Here is a 16,306-nt window from a genome sequence, read left to right as displayed (position 1 = left end):
ATGGACGACTTGGTAGAGCAGAAGCGTGAAAGAAATTCCAAAACAACCCCCCAATTGAATAATATTATCACGTAATCATAGCCATGTCAAAGCCAAGCCACAGTATATGTACATGCATAACGAGCTCCTCCAGTATTCATATCAAACTGAAAAACTAAGCAGCAGATCAAGCACTTCAAAGTTCAGATTCATCATGAAAATCGCAATCCTACAAACAATAGGAATTTTATTCCTAAATGTTCTCCTTACTTGCCATGCACTAAGGCATCACAAGTTTGTGGTATGCTTTTGTAGTCATTAGTTTTAACATCAGCGCACCAAGACAAGAGTTCAAAACTAACATGCTGTGATATATGTTATTAATTTCATACATGTCTTAATATATAAAGGTATTGCTGACCCATTTTCAAAAAATAAACTGCAGGTGAGAAATGCCCCCTTCACAAAACTCTGCAGCACGAAGAACATCTTAACTGTAAATGGCCAATTTCCTGGGCCAACACTGTATGCTAATAAAGGAGACACCATTATTGTCGATGTTTATAACCGAGCAAACTATAATATCACCATCCACTGGTATATAAACCACTTAGCTAACTGGTTATGCTACACTGCTAGTTAGCTCAATATTGAAAAATATATTTTGCATTTTTTTTTCTTATAGAATTAATAATTAATTTAACTTCGATTACTTTTAAACTACTTAATTTTAGGCATGGAGTGAACCAACCAAGATATCCATGGTCTGATGGCCCTGAATACGTCACTCAATGTCCAATTCGACCAGGTGGAAAGTTCAGTCAAAAGGTCATATTTTCTGAAGAGGAAGGTACACTCTGGTGGCATGCTCACAGTGATTGGTCTCGAGCCACCGTTCACGGTGCTATTGTGGTCAAACCCAAGCATGGGACTACCTATCCTTTTCCAAAACCACACGAAGAAGTCCCAATTATAATAGGTACATATAGTTAAAAAAAAATTCATGGGTTTGGAGTAACTATTATTTTAAAAAGTTCAACCACTATTGGTCCTTGCTATATTGATATTTTGATTCGAAATTATCTATATAGGTGAATGGTGGAAGAAAGATGTTGTTGAGGTATACAATGATCTTCTTAGAACTGGAGGAGATGCTGCTGTTTCTGATGCTTATACAATTAATGGCCAACCTGGTGATCTTTACCCATGCTCAAAGAAAGGTATGCAGGCTTGGAGCCACATTATAATATAATAATATATATGTTTGATTGGTATCATTCATGTTTGACTAGTTCTTAATTACTTACATGTTAATTTGAATTTAAATTTTTGTTGATAATATATAAAATTGCAGAAACCTTCAAGCTTAGGGTTGATTATGGGAAAACCTATCTCCTCCGAATAGTGAATGCAGCAATTCAAGACATGTTGTTCTTTGGCATTGCCAAACATCAACTCACAGTGGTAGGAATTGATGGTAGCTATGTGAAGCCAGTGAAGGTAGATTACATCACAACATCTCCTGGACAAACAATAGACGTTTTACTAGAAGCAAACCAACCATTAGATCGCTATTATATGGCTGCTAAAGTTTACACAGGTATTGCTGTGATTCCATTTGACAACACCACTACCACTGCTATTGTGGAATATAGAGGAAAGTACAATCCTTCTTCACATACCCCATTTTTCCCTTTACTTCCAAGTTTCCATGACACCTATGCTTCAATTAACCTTTTAAGTCAACTAAGAAGCTTAGCTAATGATGAACACCCAATTGATGTGCCCTTAAGCATTAGCACCAACCTATTCTTCACAACCTCGGTTAACGTATTACCATGTCCAAAGGGTGCAAAATGTCTTGGCCGCTTCGGAGAGCGCTCCTCAGCAAGCATGAACAACATAAGCTTTGAATTGCCATCCAACAATAACATTTTAAATGCTTACTACAAAAAAATTAGTGGCGTTTTTGAGGAAAATTTCCCTGATGTGCCATCATTGTTGTTTGATTTCACTGCCAACAACGTGCCTGCATTACTTAATACTCCTTCAGTGGGTACAGAGGTGAATGTGCTTGAGTATGACTCAACGGTGGAGATTGTTCTTCAGGGGACTAATGTTTTGATAGGTACAGATCATCCTATGCACTTGCATGGCCACAGTTTCTATGTGGTGGGATGGGGATTTGGTAACTTTGACAAGGACAGAGACCCTCTCTATTACAATCTTGTTGACCCTTCTTATGTCAACACTGTTGCTGTACCCAAAAGTGGTTGGGTAGCCATAAGATTCAGGGCCAAAAATCCAGGTATGTATTGATCTATCATTTAATTAATAATTATTTTATTAATTTGATATGGATATCTTTTTCATTTTACTCGTCATTCAAGCTGTGGCTTTTCTAATCACAAGTGTTTGCTTGATCATGATACAGGTGTATGGTTCATGCACTGCCACATAGAGCGTCATGCCACTTGGGGTATGGCCATGACTTTCATCGTCAAAAATGGTAACCACCCTGAAGAGCGCATGCTACCACCCCCGCGACACATGCCACCGTGTTCATAAATCCAAGCAGAACCCAATTCATTCTTGCTAATTATATAAGATAATCATCCATGTACATCTCAAAATTGAGATGCAGAAGTGAAAGGAAGAGAAAAGTTTAAAAGAACAATGATAAATGATGTGATACGATAAGAAACTGTTAATAATTTTTATATTTTTTATTACATCGTTAATCGGATTTTTTCTTCTCTCCTTTGAAACTTGAGATTGTATAAAATAAAATAATGTCACTATTGTTTTGAAAATGTCAATGAAATAAGTTGCATTGTTTTTCATTTGTTTTATTAAAAGCTAACACAACTAGAGGACTCTATTTTCTTGTTTTACAATTCTAATTTACGATTAGTTACTGACTCTGACTGAACAATAGGGACTCATTCCAATCCATATTTAAACTAAAAATTTCTTCTTCTTTTTTTCAATCTCAGAAGCATTCAACTGCGTTTAGTATGCCCCGGGGCCGAAGAATGGAAAGTAAATACCTCTCAACATACATATATAATGCTTTTAGTCCTTATAAACGTAATTAAATATATTTAGCTTTTTAAAAAATATTGATTTGAGTTCTTATGAATTTTAAATTTTTTTAAGCTTTTCATTTATTGATGATGCAATAGGTATAGAAATAAATATTTCAAAAAAGAGTTATATATTAGAATAGTTTTTGGCTTTAGCATGACTAAATACACATCATCTCTTAATAAAATGACGATAAAAGTGTGTTTAGGAAGGTTCTTTAACCAATTAAAAACTTATTTTTATTGGTTAAAAATTTATTTAAAAATATTTTCATTTACTAAAGTAACTAAAATAAAGAGTATTTAAAATTTTAATTTAAGTAGCATTTTAAAAAGTTGATTTTTAGAGTCGCAGACTTAAAGTAATTTTTATTTTTATGCCTGTTATTTTTATTAATTTCCCTTTTACTTATTTAACTTCTAATGTCGTAAAACATTTATCAAATAACATAAATGATTTAATTAATAAAATTATTAAATTTTTTTTTATGTTATAAATTTATCTAAATATTAATGTAACTTTTTTATATTATCTTATTTTGTTTAATAAAAATAATTATAAATAAGAGTAAAATCAAAAAATAATATTCAATATTTTATGATAGTAAATCATTTAACATAACTTAAACTAAATATATATTTTTTTTAACTAAGTATATAATTACTAAATTTTATATTGTTATAGTAATTAACGATGTCTTCATCTATCATTTTATATTTATTATCTAGTTCATAACTAATTTTTCTAAACACTTTTAATTCAATCAACCAATTTTTTAATTTTTAACATGGATTTTTCAACTAATTTATTCGTAAATTATTTCAAAAAAATTATAACCAACTAAAATTAAAAAACAAATAAAAAAATAAATTTAATCATATTTATATAAAAATTAAAATTTGTATTTAAACCTTTGATATAGTTTTGGCATGCCGTAAGGATATATATATATATATATATATATATATATATATATATATATATTTGATACAGTCCACCACAAAGAATCAACTAGTATTTAATAACAGATTAAGTTGGGCATCTTTTTTATTGTAGATATAATTTTCATAAACAAACAGATTATCGAAATAATTATATTCTCTTTAAATATATAGTTAGTATGTGTAACGAATCAAACTCTACTAATTGTATTGAATTTTGTTTGTATACATAATTACATTGTATAATAGAGTAAGAAAACTTTAAATTATGAAGTGTATTTGAATTAAATTCAAAAGAATTATTTGTTTAAATTGATTCTTCGTCAATCTGTCAAGAACGGGAGGGGAGATTAATTGAGGAAAGGTGGCAATGCATCAGCAGTTACAGTGATTTACGCATCATGCTCACTCTAATCATGTCAGCTGTGAGGAAAACAGGGAAACAAATCAGAATAAACAGCCATTAGAGAAACAAATGAGCAGTTAATTCTATATATTATATACTCCATGATAGCTATGCTTCTTACCTGCCCTACTTTACCAAATATTAAATCATATAAACACAATATCTTCACCATCCTTCATTGCTTCGCTTTCAAATGCTCATGGTGGAGCTTGGACCATAACTTTCACCAATTAAACTATATATGCTGGCCTCCTCCATCACCCCATCAACTAAGGTGTGTTTATTATCATTTTTTTAAGTGATTTTTGTTTACATTTTATTTCCTTATAACTATATTAATAATAAGAGTATTTTGCATAAAATAAATAAAGAAAAGTGACCACACAAGATTATACAAACTCAACTCTTTTTTCTATCTCTGAGGCAACTCCAGTGTCCCATTCCAAGCCAATGGAAAACCTTCCCCCATTGATTTACAAACACCCCATTAGAAGAACCTCTAGGCGATCTACAATGTATCTTGGTGTTAGAAAAAGGCCGTGGGGAAGATATGCTGCTGAGTTTAGGAACCCATATACCAAAGAAAGACACTGGCTTGGCACATTTGACACTGCAGAAGAGGCTGCCATAGCTTATGATCTTTCATCTATCAACATTTGTGGCATTGACAATGCTCGAACTAATTTTCATTACCCTTTTGCGTCACTTCCACCACCCCCTTTGTTAATTCCTCCACCACCACCACCACCACCGACTCCAAAGCTGGATCCAAGTGTTGGGCTTTGTCCAGAGATTGATGCTGCTTACGATGGTGATGATGAATCTCTGATTATTGCTTCTATTTTGCAATGTTTTTCTAATTCTGGTAATTGTTCTTTTTAATTTTTGGTTCCCTTGAGACCAAAAGGCTTGCACCTTAATTATTAATTAAATACTTGGAAGACCAGTAATTCTATTTTTTTTCCTTGTTACATTCACCAGTCATACTTTACGGCTTTCTACCCAAATTTCTACGTATTTAATTACTTGTACTGAACTATAGAGGCTAAATTAATATTCTTTTTCTTCCGATAAATAAATCTTGTTTTATTATGTATGAAAAACCATACAAAATAACAAGTGGGTTACTTAGGGTTTTTTATTTATTCATATTGCCAGGTGAATAGCCAAGAGTTTACAACTAGAGGTTTCGTTTAGGTCTACCGTTTCTATTTAATTTCATATGATTCTTAATTAATAATTATATAGTAATATCTAGACTAATGGTATAAACCAAGAGCCTTTTGATTCATTGATGAATTCGAATTTTATAATTAGTGAGTTTGCCGAAACATAAAATAATACTGCTCATATGGAAACACTCGAATAAAGATGCAATTTGGGGGGTAGGAATAGTCTCGCCATCCCCGTTTGAAAACTGTTCCATTGCATTGTTTGAAAATAAAAATCGAGAATTAATGCTACCCATTTGACAAATTTCGATTTAGTCCGTTGTCAACACCGTTAAATCAAAGTAAATATTTTTTATTTTATAAAATATCCATTCTAAACATCTAGAAATTTGTGAAACCCGAGTTTATCCTCTTGCACAAACAAGTTCCTAAAATGTTAATTAATTAACACTTGTTAACAGGAAGAAAGCTAAGCTTATGGCAAATAACAATGGTTAACTATTATTTTAGAAATTATCATAGCGGCTTTTCAATTTGGCAAAATAAACCAGCTCAATTTGATTAAGTTAATTAAAATATGAATTTTGAGTTTTAAATTTGAAGTTTGAATTATTATTATTAATAATAATTTTATTCACTCGAATTTTTTTTATCGAATTCAAACCTACTTAACCTATTTAATTAAATATAAAATGTAGATTCAAACCAAATTTATAGCCAAAAAAAAATGTGAACTTCTTTTTTCTCTTAGCATGAACTTCTTTTATTCAACCCAACTGAAACTCAAAACAGGCCGAGCCCAAATTGGATTGTGTAACTCATCTTAACATCTTAAGCTGCTCCCATGAAGTCCATCAAATCATAATGATACTGAGAAAATAAAACCAACATTTGACCCATAAAAATAAAAAGAAAGAAAAACAACAGAATATGTACCTTGCCACCAGTCCTAATTTCAGGCTTTACATTTAAAAATAAAAAATAACTTGGATATTTAGTTCATTGATCCTAAAATAATATCTTGCGCTGTATGAAGCACAATTGTGAAAATTGTAAAGCACAAGCTTCCTATATTGATATTATACATGCATACATATTTAATTCCCACACACATAAAGCTCTCTCTCAAAATGGCAAAGAAGAAAGATAACAAGAAAGAAAGGTTGAAACAGCTAGAGAAATTAAGAACTAGCTTAGTTATGTTTATATTACTCTAAAACAACTAAGGAAATTCTGCATAAAATTATTTTATTATCAAGGCCAGCTGGTCATTGAGTTAGTCCTGAACTTTGAGCACCACACCTTAAGTAGTAATTGCTGCAGAGAAAGTAAGATCATCGATAAATCAACCTAATTACTAGTTTAAAATGCAAAAAACTGAATGGGATTTGAGATTTGAGAAGAGGGAGAAGCTACTAACATTTGAGAACTTGAACTAGTATGAAACATCCAAGACCAAAATCATGGTATATATTAATTATGGTGAGGACCTGAACCTTGGCTAAGTCCAGACCTTCGAGAACCACGTGCCAATAAACTTGCATTCTGCACCAAGTGTAATTAAACCCGTTATCCTGTTATATGTGTTCAACAACCAAACAAGTCATTTTTATTTTAAACATCTTTTTTTCCAAACACAAAAAAAATCTATTTATCCTATTTTATAGAAATAATAGAAAAAAAAATCCATCCAATCATGTCTTTACGTATCAAATATTTTCTTTTCATATCGTAAACAATCTAAGCTTTTCATCACCAATAACAAAAATTTATTTAAAAAAACATTTATTACACTTTAATATCGTATATTTATAAAATTGTTATTTTTAAATATTTAAATTTTATTTTAAAAATTGAGATTAACGTTAAAAAAACCTTGTTAATGAGTTCTGTAAAAGCATTAATTAAAGAATACATAAATAATAATTTGTATTAAAAATAATGTTAAGATGCATTGAAAAATATGGGGAAAAAAAGTGTAGTATTGCATTTAAATAAATAAAAAAATCATTTCTTAACATTTTCTTAGAAGAAATTAAAAGGGATTTGAATTTTGGAAAGACAAAGAGAGAAGTTAGCATACAGTGCTTTGATCAGTTATGGAGGGTGGATCTGCAGCATCTTGGGAGCTTTTGTGGGTATTGCTTGAAGAGCTTATAATGGGATCTGCCCCAGAAGGAGATTGGAGCAGTGAGCTTTTCTCTTCTTCTGTGTGTGAACACATTTTGGTTTCAGACTCAATTCCTAAGCACCTCAAGAGAGCTCTGAGTGCTTCTTCAAGACAATAGCATGGATGGAACACATAAAATGTCGCTGTTCTCTCTCCGTCATGCGATGATGACGATGGCCCTTCCATTCTTCTTCACCTTTATTTCTTCTACGTCTCTCAGTTAATGTTATGCTTTTCAGTGTTTGTTTCTACTACACCCACCACCAGCTTATAAATACACCCGGTTCTCCCAAAATTCAATAGCTTCTTCATACTTTAATTTCATAATTAATATTTAAATGAATATTTATCAACGATTGCATAAGTTATTACAGTTTAATACATTTATATTGTTTAATGTTGCAAGTTTAATAAATATTTATTATATATGATTTCTTATATATAATAACTAATATAATATACTGAATTATGTATTTTTTTAATAAAAAATATTATATAAAATTGTTTGTCTTATGTCATGTTTTCAGAAAATGTATATATTTTGATACGTTAGATATGTATTTAAAAATAATATAGAGCAAACTTTATTTTAGTTTTTAAAATGATGATCGTTAGTTACTTTAATCTTAATTTTATTAAACGTTATTTATTTAAAATTTAATATAAAAGAATATTAAAAACAAAATAAAATATTAAATTGAATATATTTTTTTAAGTTAATGATTAAAAAAGATATTCATAAATTAAGAATTAAAATAACCAATACTTACTTTAGAGACTAAAAGGAGAGATCACTTATAGAATATATGAAATATATAAGTATTTGAAAATTTAATATTATACACATACATGCGTGTGTAAAATAGAAAATTAGGAAAAAATATTTTATACTTTTCATTTTATTTTCTATTAATATGTTGAAGGCAAACCAATTCATTTATCTTTTATTTAATATATTTTTTAGATTCCTCTGGTATCACCATAGGTGGTTTCGATATTTCTTTGAAAATGAAAAGAAAAACGAACATAAAGAACTAGGAGAGTGGTTGATTGCACAGTCTTTTGAATTAAGAGGGTGTTACTGGGATTGGACTCCCAGAATCTTTAGCATTGATCTATTTACTAAAAAAAGGCAGTGACTGTAATTCAGGCTTCGCAGGTAGCACTTGGAAGTATCTATTAATGCTGTCATGTAGAATGAATTGAAAGTGTCATAAAAGCTATGTTACCTACTCCAGCAAATATGTCAGAAGATAGGCATTAACGCAGTGAAAGTTACTCTATCTTCTTGTCCTCATTGCACCTAATCTCCTTTTCAATTACTTCCTAATTAGAATCCATTGCATCCATATCCACGTAGTTTACTTCTCCCTTTTACATCTCCCTTCATCTCACACGTTTCAATGAGAACCATATCCATAAGAGTTGAAATGATTTTTTTACTTAAAAGAAAAACAAAGTCCTTAAGTGATAAGAAAAATTAAGTCTTTTATATTTAAATAAATTAATCATTTTAAGTGAAAAAACTTTAAAAAGTATACACAATTCATAATTTTATCCCTTGAGAGAAGATATATTAGTGTATACTTTTAGATACAATCTAAAAATCATATATTATGAAGACATATATAATGTTTGAAAGATATTAGATATACGTATTTAAAATAAAATTGATAAACATAAGATATACAGGAAAAAATAAAGGAATCACAACGTTTTCTTTTTCTTTCTTGTATCGATTTACAACCTTTTATAAATATTTTAAAATATTTATTAATTAAAAAAAATTCTATGACACTAACAATTAAGAGACATTAGATATAAAAATATTTCAACAGTAGACAATAAATATATAATGAAAAGATTAAAACATGCATATTAAATATTAAATATAATTAAATAATCCTTCAAATACTAAATATAATAAAATTTAATTAACAGAATTCAGTACAAGTAACAAGCAGATACTATAATTTAATATCGTTTAAATAAGATTTTAAATTTATGTTTTATATATATGAAAAATGTATCGTTTAAATAAGATTTTGAATTCATATTTTTGTATATATAAAAAATGTTATTAGTTCCACTATATTTACATGTCAGATAAAACAAAAAAAAATTAATATCTTTTGCGGCTGGTCCTCTTTTGCTGGGAGAAAACCTTTTTTGTTTGAGGGATGACTTTTATAAATGTTACATTAGCAAAATTTTGCAACTGTATTAACTCAGGGAACTTAGCCTGGCCCAGCCCAAGGAAAAGCCCATCTAAAGGATCAAAGCCCAATGCAAGTCCCATAAGTGATAAATGGAGGTATCGTAACATGGATACAAATATATAGCCAAAAGTAATATATATGGAACCTAAGATGAATGGTGTTTAGTGAAATAAAATAGAGATGAAGTTTGATAAAGTTGAAGGAAAGAAACAGAAAACAGGGTGGAAGCAAAGACACGTGTGAAGATGTGAATAAGGTTTGGGTCAGGCCCAAATAGTTAATTAGAGAAGTAGTCCATCTCAAAAAGGCAAAAGGCTTTTTCATGGGCCCCTCAGACGAATGTCTGGTGAATGCGACCACTTGGTGTTTTGTATGGAAGAAAACATTATTTATTTGCAGTGCATGAAGTTCCAAAGGGAAAAGGAAAATTAAAAATTAAAAAAAAAAGGAGTCACACACGTGGGACTGGGAAAGTACCTCTCCACCAAATCAATAAGAGTCCAAAATGAGTGGGTTTGGATATTATTATTTGGTTTGGATGGTGTTAGGGAAATAGATAGAAGGGTAGATGTTATGTTACCATGAAAATGTCTCTTTCTGTGAACACCACAAACTTGAGCCTTTCTGTTTGTCCTCATGGTTGGAAGCACCCCATATCAAACATTTATATCTTTTTATATTTTTATTATTCCTATCTCCCTTTCTCATTTTCATACATAAATACGCTCACCCAATTATTATTTCTCTTTTCTTTTTGTTTCCACTAACCTTTTTGTTTCCAATTTTAACTACAACTCACACTTTTTTTTTTAATTTTTTTCCTATTTGGGAGAAAATTTAATTTCAATGTCTCTTGAAAAAAAATATATGCTCCATCTTAAGGCCAAAGCTTCAAAAACATTTATAAAAAGTGTAAGTTTGTCTATCATAAGTTAAATTTTAATTAAAGTTTGAGTTTTAAATTTTTCATGATTTATTTTTAAATTTGAAAAATATTTATCTTTAATTCATTCTTATCTAATGTAATAAAATATTTTTAAAATTTATTTAATTTATGAATAAATCGTAGATTATATCTTTGTATTTTTAAATTAAATAGTATCCGAGAACAGTGTACGAAAATATTAACTGCTTGAAATAAAAATAAATATTTTTAAATATCGTTTTAAAAGTGTATTAAGCTTGATTCTATCCTGAAATCTAATTCAATACCAAAATTTGTTTTAAAGTAAGGAACAAGCTGGATTGAATAAAGCTCACTTAACGAGTGTTTTACATGAATACAGTAGAAACGTGTTTAACATAATGACAAAATGAAACTTCAATTGTGCGTGTGTGCAGAGTAGAATCTTGAATTGAGATTAAAATTTTGATGAGTCCCATTAACAAGCTTAGCAAAAAGGGGCAAAAAATGTGATAATTGCATAGAAATGCAATTAGTGGAAGTGCCCCCACTTGGAGACTTTGGGTCACATGGCATGGGCTCCTTCACGATGGAAATGATTTGTCCCTGTGAAAAAAGCATAGATTGATTAAAAAGTTGTAACCTAAGAGAGTCTCCACCATTTAAGCCCCTAAATAAATGGTCAACATTGAGGAATAAAGGATAATATGGCGGAAAGGATACAGTGTTGTTTGCACCTAAACTTTTCCTAACGTGGCTGACACAAATCCACATTTGATAAGGAAACTTGATTCATATCATACTCCCATGTTTTAGGCTTTTTACTCTCCCTCCAACCTATAATCTATATATGCCACACCCTTCTTTAAAATTTCATTTTCATGTATACATATTAATTATTATAAATTTTGATTCTTTTGCTAATGTAATAATTTATAATTAGACAATAATGTAGAAAAATATATTCACAATATATTGGCCCAGTGATTTTTACCAAAAAGAGTGAATCTCTGGCTATGGCAGAAATAGCCCCTCCCCTCATTCATCTCCTTGTCCTCAGTTATTGGCAGGATTCCAAGCTTAAGTATCAATCTCTGAATCCTCATTTGGATAAAGCCAGAAATAGAGAAATCATGTCTCTGACCAATTGCTTGTACTGTTGCAGTCGTTTCAGGATTGCACACTCTTTTGGGCTTTAGATCAACAAAATCAAATCCTTCAACTTCATTCTCAATTTTTAAGCTTCTGAAGGGCATATGTTATTCAAATTTTTTTTATTAAATCATGTAATCACTGAGTACTTAAATATTATATTTTTTAAATATAATACTAAAACTAATCGTTATCAAATATGCTTTAAACAGATTTGACCTATTACTATAATAATATATTATTATATTGTAAACATTACATTCACTCTTCATCTGCCAATAATGCTTTTAGATGAGTGGATTTGAGATTATTTTTTTTAAGAAAAATATGAAAAAAACAGGAACAAGGGAATTTAAAATATGACTGGTTATATTGAAGTGAATTTTCTTTGGGTATATTGACAACTTTAATCACAAGCACTAAGTTTTGAAATTGCTATCAAAGCTACCTATAAAACAAGAGAAAACGCCCTATGACAACAGTTCTTGGCTTCTAGAGGGAATCAAAGTTTCAACAAATTGTAGCAGCCAAAAGTACCACGGTGCGCTACCATATCATATCATTTAATGTATTAAACAAGCATGCCTTTGACTAACCTAGCTATTTTATTGTTTTCCATTTATGAAGAGTAGTCAATTGTGTTATCATTATTCAGTAAAAGAATCAGCTACGAGCTTTATAGGGTGCTGCTGGTTTGGTGCTATTAAATAAAATTGCTCACCCAGATTGATTCATCTTTCTCCTTTTGCTTCGATACATCATTCAATTTATTTGGTGAATAATATTATATTAATTGGGGTGTTATATCAAATATTACATCGTTGATTAACATATTTATTGACACTGTATCATGTAGGCATTGTTTAGAAGTGGAAAGCAGAGAAGACAAAAAAAAGTAAAAGAGAAAAATGAAAATAGTATAAACGCATTATGATGATGAGAAGAAAAGCATTTTTATAAATATCATTTTAGCTTTGTCCTAATGTTAGCTTTATTCTCTTTGGTGAGATAACAAAACACTGCACTCAGAGTGATTTTTATTCTCTCAACAAAAGTTTATAGTATTTATATTTTAAAAATAACCTGAAAAGATAAAAATTACAATTAAATTCTACAAATTATAAAGAATGGAGAATAACATAATAAATAGGGTTAGAAAAGCGTGGGGCCATAATAGTCTTACATTCAGAGGGCTTCAGTTACTTGGAGCTTTCCCAGTTACCCCTTTGATTCAATGAATACCTAATTTATAGGATTGGGAGTTGATTATCTTCTTATTCTTCTAACCTAACAAATCATATCTAATTTTGTATCGGAAACAAATCAAACATCTGATTTTACCTGAAAAAAGAGACAAATCTGAAACAAGCTTCATCACTTTTATCAACTATCAATAATTGGGAGGAATAGATGAAGTGTTTCGTCAAAACTCTCCATTAGTCCTTTGTATTGACAAATGGCAACCTCGCAAACATTCATAGTAATTAATATGAACTATGAACTTTTCAGGTACTAATCAAGTTTACGGGTGCGTGTCTTTTTTCTTAAAATTAAATTAAATTTATAAAAGAGCTTACAAAGAATAGCGACACAGATAATAATAATAATAGATTTGTTATTAATTAATTAAAATATATGATAAACATTATTTTTATGTTAATATGTAGTATTTTATGATTTAATAATGAAAATTATTATACTATTTTTATATTTTAATTAAAATCGTAAAGAAAAGTAGAATCATTTGAATTATTAGCTTAATTTCTGGTTATTACTTGTTAAAGACTTACACTAAAACGAGTTAAAAATTAAACAGTGCATGAGTGAGTTATTATGTTTAATTTATTAGATGTATTTTTTCAATCAACTATTTAAATTTTTTACCTTTACTTAACAGTATTGATTTTTATGAATATATGATGTAAATTTATATAAAAAAATGTAAAATTACTATTTGGATAATTAAAAGTTGTTATTTTAAATTTTCATAGAATTATGTTGATAATCATTTTTTTCACACAAATTTTATATATATAATGTATGTAAGTAATGATTTTAAGAATTAAAAATTTTACGTATATAGTTTAAATACATAATAAAAAATAATTTTTAATTAATAAAAAATGAATGTTATTTCAAATTTTTAAGGTTTAACGCAAATAATTTTAACGAGTATAAACTGTGTGGTTTTAAAAAAACAAAAATGGTTTTGCTGAGGAAAATAATTTTGCGCGATGAAAACAAAATTGAAAATAACATTTTATGGTAAAAATAGTTTGTTTTAATTTTTAAAATGTAATAGTTATATAATTTTAAAAACATACTTTTAAGTTTATTTATCAATAAAAAAATTAACAAAACAATACTAGCAAACGTGTGAATGTCCTGTAAGATCATACATGATTATATTACACTAAGAGTAACAATAATATAGGTGTAAGCGGTAAGAGTCTATTTACGAACCTGATTACTCTAATTCAAATCAATAATAAAATAACAAGTTAATTTTGGTAATTAGTTATTTCTAAAAGATAAAATTTATTTTTAATCTACTCGAGTATCAATTAAAACATTTTAAAATCAAACTACTCGAAATAAACTAATATATGTAAAAAAAAAAAAAAAGATTTATATAAGTATATAATAATAATAATAAAAATCTTATAAAAAAATACTACTCAAGATCTATGTGAGTATCAGCGTTAAATTTATTTCTTGTAAATATTTATATTGTATTTGGCTATTTGAATTATTTTTAATTCACTAAATTGTGATGAATTTTAATATTTTTTATTTTATATATAATTTTATTGTTTTTAATAAAAAATAGTGATTTGATGTTCGTATAAGTTGAAAAAAGTTATAAAAATTAAACCAATTAAAACTAATTATTTTTAATTGATTACATTATTTTTCGTTAACTTTGAACTAATCCATTTCAATTACACTCCTTAAACAGTAATTCTATTGAATTGTTGAACCATAAAAATATAATAAGTTTGAAGCTAATCTATAATAAAATTGTGTTTTCATCAAATGCGATGAAAATGAATTATTCACTATTGATAGAAAATATTACAAATATCATTTACGGCATCTACTGCAGTAATATACGAGTCAAATATAAAAACACACTTATGAATAAATGACAGAGTGAGTTTTTAGTCAGATCCACGGATAATATTTTCAAAATCAAATTTCTTAAGCTAGGTTTAGACCTTAAAAACACCAAGTAATTTATCATTTATAATAATTGAAATGTCATAAAATCCTGAAAAGCCTGTAATCCATTATTTAGTCAAATTCCTTATATTTAAAAGTATCTTATTTCTTTGTTTTGTTTTGTTTTTTTTTTTGTAAAAAAACAATATTAACACTTTTTAAAAATAAAATTTTATCCTATCAACATTACTGGTGATAAAAATTTAGATTTTATTTAGTTGAAGAAAAAAAAAAAAACAAAAGAAGGTGGTTGAATTTTTTTGGCAAGGGACCCATGAAAGAAAAGATTTTCCTAAATTGAGAAAAAGGTCGATGAGTTTATTTTTTGTTGATTACCGAATAATACTTATATACTTTTTTAAAAATGTTTTTTTAAATATGATAAACCCTTATTTTTTGATTAATTTTTTTAATGATTATTTTGTACAATTTAATTACTTTTTATTTTCAATAACTTTAAAAAATATATCAAATAATATATTTTATTAATTATTTATTTTTAATTAATATCTTTACAATTTTTTAAAAATAAATATTAGAGGAAATGTGTGTGACATGGCAGCATCCGAAAAACAAAAGTAATGCTGGGCCCACCAAACTCACTCGCATTTTGACCAAAAAACGGGGTTTTGCCCCTCCATGTTAGAGTCACGTCACTTTCCACGATTTAGCGCGGGGGCGTTTTTGACTGCGTTCGGGCAGCGGTCAGCACCGTTCGGGCAGCCTCATTTCCTTTTCTCTATCTACACTCACTCTCTCACTGCACGCCTCACTCAAAAAAGATAACACTCTCACCCGCTGACAGAGAAAGAGAAAGAGAGAGAGAGTGTGTAGTTCCTCGGAAGCTAGCTAGAGAGAAAGAAAGAAAAGGTCTTTTTTAATTTTTCAAATAACTCGAAGGAAAAAAAAAAAAAACATAAGTGGGGAAAATGTTTTGATTCCTTTTGGTTTTTGAAAAAAGTTTGTTTTGTGTGGGTTTGAGTTTCTGGGTTTGTTCAAAAGAGTTGTTTTTTGGTGAGATCGGGTTCTGGGGTGTGGGGTGGTGGGTGCTAAT

At 28.9% G+C, this 16,306-nt stretch overlaps 2 protein-coding genes across 2 annotated transcripts; both read left to right on the top strand.

Annotated features, from left to right (window-relative positions):
* Window positions 1–2,547, top strand: LOC113871782 (laccase-15-like). Its single transcript, XM_027508888.1, has 6 exons — window positions 1–12; window positions 425–576; window positions 714–958; window positions 1,071–1,199; window positions 1,334–2,287; window positions 2,414–2,547. Exons 1-6 carry the CDS (start codon window positions 1–3, stop codon window positions 2,545–2,547), a joined length of 1,626 nt encoding a protein of 541 aa, XP_027364689.1.
* Window positions 2,548–4,656: 2,109 nt separating this feature from the next.
* On the top strand, window positions 4,657–6,476 carry LOC113873843 (ethylene-responsive transcription factor LEP-like). The gene has a single exon (XM_027512187.1). It carries the CDS (start codon window positions 4,864–4,866, stop codon window positions 5,293–5,295), a length of 432 nt encoding a protein of 143 aa, XP_027367988.1. The 5' UTR covers window positions 4,657–4,863; the 3' UTR covers window positions 5,296–6,476.
* The last annotated feature ends 9,830 nt before the right edge of the window (window positions 6,477–16,306 follow it).

This window comes from Abrus precatorius, unplaced genomic scaffold (assembly GCF_003935025.1).
Source record: "Abrus precatorius isolate BTA unplaced genomic scaffold, Abrus_2018 Scaffold7, whole genome shotgun sequence".
Lineage (NCBI taxonomy): Eukaryota > Viridiplantae > Streptophyta > Magnoliopsida > Fabales > Fabaceae > Abrus > Abrus precatorius.
The sequence above is the reverse complement of the archived record's forward strand: the minus strand, read 5'-3'. Positions and strand labels throughout refer to the sequence as shown.